Here is a 9,036-nt window from a genome sequence, read left to right as displayed (position 1 = left end):
GGGGGGGGCGTCCTTAGGCCCGGCAACGGGCTCATGTGGGTGCCCGGCGGGGTGTCCCAGCGCCGGCTGGGCTCGTGTGGCGGCCCGCTGCGGTGACCTGGAGCCCAGCGTGATGTCCTGGGACCCGGTGTTTGCTTGCAGTGGTGCCCAGTGGGGTGACCTGAAGCCGAGCATGTGCTTGTATGGTTGCCCAGTGTAGTGTCCCGGTTTCTGCTGGTATGGGTGCCCAGTGCGGTGTCCTGGTCCCCAGCACACACTTATACTCGTGCCTGGTGCAGTGACCTGAAGCCCAGCATGTGCCCGTCTTGGGTGCCCGGCGCGGTGTCCTGTGCCTGGCGCGGTGTCCTGTGCCCCTCTTGGGTGCCCGGCGCAGCATCTCAGAGCACCAAGAACTTGTGTTTGTACAAGTGCCCAGCACGGTGACAAGGGGGGACAACCCAGCATGGGCTGAGGTTATGGCCTTGGTGGGACCGGACCTAAGCCCCTCCTCCACCCCCAGTGCTCACCCTCTGCTGATGGTGGTTAACGGAGTTGGCCCAAGCTTTGCATCCCCACCGACATTTTCTTTCCATTCTCAGTAAAAGCGACGATGCCAATATGGGTGGTCCTTCTTTCGCGGATCATAATGAAGGAAAAGCAGACGACGAAGGTGCGGACAGGTTTGCTGAGGTTTCTTCTCTTGGTGGTGTTTGTGGTGTGCTCTGCTGGCTGGGATCAGGAAAGCTCAGGCTTTGCTTCGCTGGGTGAATTTGGTGATTTAAAGTAGATGATGCAGATTTTGCGAGTCCCTTTTCCTTTTATTGTAAATGTAAAGAAAACACGTCTAAACATTGAGCAAGGTGATGCTCTCTGGAGTTGCACTGGAGTTGTTATAGTGTGTATTGTAGTGAATTTATTCAACTACAATAGTATAAAAGCTGATCCCTGGTTCTGTTGCTTTATTCTTCCTTCTCCTTTCCTCCCCGTGTCAGCGCTATATATAAACTCAGTTGAAATGAAAATTCTTAGCAGATGTAAGCTACTTCTCTTGCTTCCTCTTTCAGGTGTACTTGTCTCTGATCCCCATAATAACTGGTGTCCTGTTGGCCACCGTCACGGAACTTTCCTTTGACATGTGGGGACTCATCAGCGCACTTGCTGCTACTCTGTGTTTTTCACTTCAGAACATCTTCTCAAAGAAGGTAACTACTTTTGCTGTTTGTAACATTGTTCAGTAGAATCATCCTTTAGCAGGGCGGTATGTGTTTTCCAGTACATACATAAATTTACTTTTTTAAGTTGACTTTATAGTCACAGGAGCCCAAAGTAATGGTCGGGTATTTTGTACGCCTGTTCCCTACAGCTCTTCCTACCTGTCAGAGTTGTTAAACTGAAAACTGGGCAGAACTCAAGAGTTTATCCTGAGCCTTTTCTTTACTCCTCAGCATGGATCGTTCTTTTAATTGACATTTCGATAGTGCTTAAATTTGATGGTTCATTTGAAAGCTTTTAATGCATCTTGCTGTATCAAATCCTTTCTCTGTAGTGAATGAGTCAGGGTCAACACTATGCGCTCCTTGACATTTCAGAAGCAAAGTTAAAATGTATGTCTTGAATCTGTTTAGTTACAGAATGATTTCTGGTTTGTGGAGCATTTTGAAATGTATTGCTGTCTTCTTAATACTAAGAGTCACCACGTGAGAAACCATTGTTTTTCAAATTAAGAACTGGTTTTCTGTGGTCATCCTTCTAGGAAATCCATACTGTAACAGTATTTGCTTATTTTCATAATCTATCTGTCATCTAAAGTTGTTACTGATACAGGGCTCCTGAATCTCTGCTGGTAACGTGGGCAGTAGCTGAAGAAAGGCTGTTTAATGATGTTTTTTGCCAGGTGTTAAGAGATTCCCGAATACATCATCTTCGGTTGCTGAACATACTTGGGTGCCATGCTGTGTTCTTCATGATCCCAACATGGGTTTTGGTAGATCTTTCTTCGTTCTTAGTAGAAAATGACTTGGTAAGCGCTGTCTTTTGGAAACTGTTTGCTATTAAGAAAGAAAAGGGTGAAAGAAAAAAACAAAACAAAACCCCCCACACCACCACCCATATTAAAAAGGCGCACTGAAGTGTTTCAGCGTAGTTCCTCATCATCAGGGAAGCAACTGTTGTGAAATACCTATAGAGTGTTTCACAAAACAGTATAAAAAAAAAAAGCATAGTGTTTATTCATGTCGGGGTTAGGAGAGGTAGCTTATGTGACCGTGTAAATCTCAGGATTCAGTAGCTGGAGAGGGGAACAAGTGCACCCAGGACGTGTGTTACAAGTATATAGAGATGTTTTCTCCAAGTTGGTAGTTGCGTAATGTAACATAGTCGGGTGCCTCTTTAGAGTTAAGTTGCAGATGTTCTTCCTATCAAAGGCAGGTAAGAAGTGACTCGAGTTGTATTTGTGTTTCTTTGTTTCTTATCTGAAACCTGAGATATTTTTTTTTTTCTTGTAATGTTTGTCTTTATAACAGAGCACAATGTCTCATTGGTCCTGGACCCTGATGCTGCTTATAATCAGTGGATTCTGTAATTTTGCCCAGAATGTGATTGCTTTCAGTATTCTTAACCTCATCAGCCCCCTAAGTTACTCTGTCGCAAATGCTACAAAAAGAATCATGGTCATCACTGTGTCCCTTATAATGCTTCGCAATCCGGTTACAAGCACCAATGTTCTTGGAATGATGACAGCTATTTTAGGGGTCTTCTTGTATAACAAGGTAAGGGGTTTCTTTTTCATTTGTTTATTCAGGAAACTCACTTGAAACAGTCTAGTAGCTTTGAATGATATTTTTTTTTTTTGTTTTGCACAAGATGTTAACAGCTAGCAGAACAAAAACGCAGAATGCGTGGCATACAACTTCATTGCAGGGGAGGTACGTGTATCACCTAAGCAGCGTGCTTGGGTGCGTTGGCCAGGCCAGCTGTTAGGTCTCTAACAAACTTGAATTTTGATCTTAATATTTTCTTGAAGATTGGGAAGTGACTCGCTCGAATCTCTTGAGGAAAAGAGCAGCTTCCTGATTTGGCGTATGCAAGGAATGAGGTTTTTACTGGGAGTCACTAAGATTTTAAGACTCTTTAACAGGCATAGATAGCAGTGTAATTGTAAAACTGTATGCTTTTTTCTAGGCATATGCAAGTGTTAGGGCATATCTAAGAAAAACTTTCTTTCTTTCCTAGACAAAATACGATGCAAACCAAGAAGCAAAGAAGCAGCTACTTCCAGTTACAACTGGAGACCTTGTCAATTTGGACCGGCATCGAAACACTCCTGAAAAGTCTCAGAATGGACTTGCGGCATTTGCACAACATGGAGACTATCAGTATGGTCGAACCAATATCTTGGCAGACCACTTCCAGTATAATCGGCAAAACTATCCAACTACCTACAACTTAAATCGTTTTGATATATAGAATCCTGGCAAACAGGTATAGACTGTGATATCAAAGTGTCCCCAACATTATCAGAAACTTTTAGTACATCCATGAATGTAAAGCCATTTTATTGTACAGGTTTTGCAGAAGGGAAGATGCATGTGTAGTGAAAGCAGTACAGACCTTCAACTTCTGCTAAGCAGACCTTTAAACCCGAAACAGCTAGGTCTGACACTGGAACTGAATGCGCAGTGTAGCTTTTGTACAGAGATTCTGGTGAAATGCACGTACAAAACTTCAGAGTAAAATACCTGCTGTCACTGCTCCTTTTCAGAGTCTGTCAACTGACTGTTCTTTTGGCAGCTAAATTCTGGCCAGTATTTTGCTTCCACGCTGGTAATGTCACCTTTAATTTGTTCCCTGATCTGTTGTAATGATACTTAGGTGAAACTTTCAGAAAGAAGTGAAACTAAGGCGTACTGGTTATCCGGATTTGTCTGCCTGAGGAGGATTGACTTGCGTATATCAGTTGCAGATAGGTAGACCTGAATTCATCTTGAGCAACTACGAAACTTCGTGTGGGTATTAATTACTTTTGTGCCTATGCCTTCAGTTTTTGATCACAAAACAGAAGTGTTTCTGAAAGAGTAGACAGTAGAAAGATTGATCTCTGAGAAACGTACTTCAGGCATAGAGAAACAGAATTCTCTAAAATCACTGTTGTCCCAGTCGCTCTAGATAACAAACGGAGCTTAAGATCATAATTGTTTTCTGAATAATATAGTCCTGTAAGTTCAGACATTGCTCTTCCTTGGCAATACAGAAAACACCTTCACAAATAAAGTATTTGGAATAATACAATTATTTTTTTTTACTTGTTTCACACATGTTCTTACAAAACTTTTGTTGCTTTAGAATTGAAAGGGTTAAGGTGTTTTCTTCTCAGTTTTATGCATAAATTTATGCTCTCTTATATGATTCATATATTATGAATGCATTGATTTGAATAATCATCATTCTTAATTGTTTCTTAAGTCTATCTTTTTAGCCCCTAATTGTTTTTTTTAAGTTTCTTAATTACTGCTATTGGAGTTGCTGTGCACATTTAGCCTGACTTCCACTTTCTGCTGAAAGAAGTTAAATTTTGTGTCCTGCTCTGCTCCTGCAACTCCCCTAGCTCGAATAGTAAATTGTTAAGAAAAAAAATAATGTTTGAGTCAGCAGTAAATAGATAATTTATGGTTAAGAAGAACTGATTCAGTTAGTATAAATGAACGTACTTAAGTGGATTTTTGTGCGTCAGGTACTGCATTTGTGCATGAAAGGAACGAAGCCAGTTGGAACTTGGGTTTCACTGAATCAGATTGTTACTGTTATTGCTTTAGCAGAAGAAAATTTTAGGGGCCTTCTTTCCTTAACAGAAAAACTGTTGTACAGTGAGATTTTTGATAGCATAAGTATTATGTTTTTACTAGAGAGGTATTAGATACCAGTGACAAAATTTAGGGTGTGGTACAGAACACTCCACTTATTTATTGCTTTAAAAATGACCATTTCTGTGATGTGAGATGGCGATTTGGCTCCTTTCTGGATAATAAAGACTTTAAGTGCAAACTCAACCTGATCTTATTCTTTTGGCTGACTGTGGAGGTAGTTACATAGAATGCCTTCCATCGTACAGTCCAAAAGAGAACATGGTCCTTCTGAAACTTCAGAGATGTGTTAAATATGCTGCTAATGTTGATGAGCAGAACTTCCTTGACTTGACTGGAGTTGAATCTGTTCATGCTAGCTTAGAATTTGGGCTTTTAGTTTAGAAAATCTAAATAAATTATTCCCTAACCCAGGTTAATGAGAACAAGGTAATGAGGAAAAGCATTCTTTCAGATGAAATTTCTTTTGCCTGTTCCAGTATTAATTTATGAATAATGATTTCTTTTTAATGTGGGAAAGTGCAAAATGTGTAGCTAAGGTTTGCTTTCCAATATTTAAGTGCTTTTACATAAATGTAAAAGGGATTGTGTGGACTCTGGATTTGGTTTAGGTTCTGGCTCTGCAAAAGACTGATTTGAGGATGAGATACTGAGGCTGAGATTTTTAAGTGGGGCTGAAGTTCTCTAACTGCTTTCAAAGGGAGCTAGCTATAAACTGTTAGACTCCTGCAAACGCTTAATTGTGTTCTTTGTACCTCAGTTTCCCATTTGGAAAATGGAAATGATTCTTCCCTACTTCATAGTGGAGGCCAATACCAGAAAAAAAGTAGCAGTGGGGGCCCCAAGGGATGTACAGGCATACTAGGAGTTCATCTGTACATCTTCTGGTATGGCCACCGCTGTGCCATCTTCATACAACCTGAACTGTTACTCAGAATAAAGCTCCGCATACTTTATTCACAGATCAGAGGCTTTATTAAATACATTTAGATGGTTTCCTTTTAAAGAGCATAACCAGATCTTTTTTGCAACTGTTTTCAGAGAAAGCTTGCACTGCACACTTCCTGTGGCAGCTCTTTAGCTCAGCTTTTTCCATCAAGAGTACGGTAGCAGGTGAGGTTTAAAACACCTAAATTGTGGTCTAGGCTTGTGGCCTCGCTGTGTCTGAAACAAATGTACTGTACTTGCAGGGCAAAAAGGGACCAACCCAAAATGAGGCTATCATCCGTTTAGGGCCTGGAGAGTGAATCTCTTTCCTGGAGACTGCCTGGCAGTGTTCCTGCTCTTCTAGTTCAGGTCTGCAGTCCACAGGCATAATTTTATATAGTAGAACATATAATTAAAACAGTTAAGTGAATCGGTTACAAAGAGGTGGTTTTGCTGAGTACCTGAATCTGAGTCCTTAAGCAATATTGCCCACCTTCAGGTAAAGGAAGTTTCTGATACTGTTGTAATATATATTTTAACTTGGGCAAAATTTTGTTTGGCAAGGTGAAACATTTGATTTAACATGGTTTGTAAATTAATGACGTATTTAACTATGTACATAGATCTGTAGAAAGTATGGAAACACTGGAATAAAAAGGGCATATCTAGACAATCGTGTATAATGACCCTGTTATTAAATCAAAGTGAAGGGGGTTGGTTTGGGTTTTTTCCTTGCAGGAAGCTTCGGGAGTGCCACACATTAGTAGTAATGGCCATTTGTGAGAAATTGGGTTAATGTTTTGCTGTATGGGTGCGATACCTTACCGTATGGTTATGTAGACTGAAACTGCGATGATTTGGATGCCATAACTAGTGTTAGGACACTACTGACTGGTATCCTTAGAAATGTTTTGATTGCCACCATGCATTTCTAATATACATGTAAATACATCACAAAATTGAGAAATTCTTCCCCAAACAGTCCTGGATAGTTCTAGAAATACCAGTGTGAAAGAAACCAATCTCCCCCCACTACCTGTGGGGTTTCTGTTGATAGCTCTGTAGAGTATTTGGTGCTCTTTGAAGATCTCTTGAAAATATTTCCCTTGCAGTTTTGATTTTCATACCCAGTAGTGATTTGAGCATCTTTATCATCTGGTAAAATGCTTGTGTTTTTTAAATACCTGAATGCTAAATAAAATTGAGGCAATACTTAGGCTTCGTAGGTGTACAGTGACTTGTAAAAATAGTGTTGGTAATTTGGGGTCAACTCATGATGATGCCTGAAGCTCAAGACCTTTTCTTTCTCATGTGTGTTTAAGCCCACATTTTTCTGATGTAGCATTTTGCAGCAGAAGAAACTTCTGCCATGTAGCTATTTGTGAAAAAGGTGCAATATAAATAAAGGGAAAGTTTTGTTTTTTCTAAGGCTTCCATTTCTGAACTATGTTGTAAGCTGTTAAAAATAATTCTGGGATATCTTTGTGGTGATGGTACAGGCTGGTATAACAAATTTGTTAATCCTGAGATCCCAGGTGTATGATACAATCACGTTATGTAGATATGCAAGTGCAAATACGCAGGTGGCAGTCACCACCCTTTTTTTTGTTTGTTTTTTATGTTGGTACTCTACAAATGGATGTGAATATGGGTGATTTTACAAAAAAACCCTCACGCTCCTTACGGCATGACATCTGGCACTTAAGCAAATGAATGCTTTTGTATTGTTTTTCTGTTCTTACCTCATCTCTATCGTTCTGTGAAGTTCTGGATGTTGCTCAGCCGGGATTGCCTGTGATGCACCTCTCCAGCCTGTCGATGCTGCTACTGAAGCTGGGATCCCTTACGGGATGACGGGAAGAATCCACACTGGTGACTTCCAGGTACTGGGACTCTTTCCTGTCTCAAATAAATCAGGTCTTCAGATGGATTTTGGTGGACACCTCTGTCAGGTAACTGTAGCTTTTGGGGCATTTTGTGGATAAACCATTGTGGTGTGCTGAGGAACGTGGCAGCCTGGATGGTGACTGCATGGGCTCCAACATGTAAAGCAGTAACGTTTGTGTTGGGATGGAAGGCAGCAGCAAGAATCTTGAAAAGTTTCTTATTTTTAAGTATGAGCTAAGATTTGAACTTAATCTGGTCTGCTGGGAGCTGTGTTAAATTTCCAGGACTGCAGAGTGATGTAGAATCATGACCAGACTCTGTATTTATTATTTTTTTTCTTGGTGTTCATTTGTTATGTGGATACGTGGAATCAGCCATCTTTCTGAGGTTTTATATTCTGTAGATAATATAGTGGGGTCTTCATGGTATGTTAAGAATAAAAAGTTCTGCCTTTTTGTGAGGATGTCTGTGAGTGTTATCTGTGTGAAGTGTAATTTAATGCCTGAAATGTAAGACAGCGATTACAGCTCCAGATGAGTGTTAGGGTCCTCAGGTTTGCTTTTGGCCTTTTAAAATTCCCATATAATCACTTCCACTTGTAGATTCAGTTTTCCTAAAATTTTAAGACACCAAAATTATTTGGGCCCCACTTTTGAGTTTCCATGTCTATTTCTCATGTAAATGGCCTTCAAGTGTGGTGGGGTTTTGTGGGGTTTTTTGAATTGTGTGAGTAGAAGGAGTTGAGCAGTTTCTGCCGTGCCTTGTACCTCTTGACTAGGGTATGAAGCCGATCGGATGAGTGCCTTGCTTTTGAAGGAACACTTTCCTGGATCGAGCAGGTATGTAAATGGTGAATTTTTAATCCCATCTTGAAAGAGTATCAGGTGCAAAAGAAACACCAAGGTAAGAACCAGAAATGATTTTAACATTGTAGTTTTAACTGCATAACAAAATGAAGTCACTTAAGGAAAGCAACAGTGCTTGCGGATTACTTAAAATGTCCCTGCAGGGCATCTCTGCTTTCTTTCCTTCACAAGCGTATTTTCCGTTCACCCTGTACTGAGCATCCTACACATGCATGTTCCTTTTTAAACCATGCCAGTGGTCTATGTAGCTTAAGTGCTGCTGCAATGGATTGTCCCCGAAGATGAAACAGATGTTAAATGACATGCTTTCTCTTAATGCTCTCTATTAATTCCTGGCAACTAAATTGCAGCTTGGATGTGGCGTTTTAAAAGTCGAGGAACCATGACCGATCCGGCAGCTCTGCTGCGGGTCCTCGGGGAGCCGAGTGGCAGAGGACGAGGTCTCGCACGCTGCATCCCAGCAGCAGCTTCTCCTTCAGGGCCCGGCCAAGGCGATGTGCGTGCAGGCCTCGGCTGCA

General features: G+C 41.0%; 1 protein-coding gene across 10 annotated transcripts; it reads left to right on the top strand.

Annotated features, from left to right (window-relative positions):
- The first annotated feature begins 27 nt into the window (after positions 1–27).
- Positions 28–9,030, top strand: SLC35E1 (solute carrier family 35 member E1). Of its 10 annotated transcripts, XM_035892297.1 has the most exons (10): positions 28–649; positions 1,044–1,181; positions 1,874–1,999; positions 2,502–2,747; positions 2,842–2,903; positions 3,211–3,459; positions 5,880–5,951; positions 6,029–6,134; positions 7,531–7,648; positions 8,431–9,030. In XM_035892297.1, exons 1-6 carry the CDS (start codon positions 590–592, stop codon positions 3,425–3,427), a joined length of 849 nt encoding a protein of 282 aa, XP_035748190.1. In that variant the 5' UTR covers positions 28–589; the 3' UTR covers positions 3,428–3,459; positions 5,880–5,951; positions 6,029–6,134; positions 7,531–7,648; positions 8,431–9,030. The 10 variants fall into 10 exon arrangements, with proteins under 10 accessions (XP_035748190.1, XP_035748189.1, XP_035748185.1 ...); XM_035892296.1 differs by having other exon boundaries at positions 5,880–6,134; XM_035892292.1 differs by having other exon boundaries at positions 3,211–5,951.
- Positions 9,031–9,036: the final 6 nt, after the last annotated feature.

This window comes from Egretta garzetta, unplaced genomic scaffold, assembly GCF_000687185.1.
Source record: "Egretta garzetta isolate BGI_Z169 unplaced genomic scaffold, ASM68718v1 scaffold4, whole genome shotgun sequence".
NCBI lineage: Eukaryota > Metazoa > Chordata > Aves > Pelecaniformes > Ardeidae > Egretta > Egretta garzetta.
The sequence above is the reverse complement of the archived record's forward strand: the minus strand, read 5'-3'. Positions and strand labels throughout refer to the sequence as shown.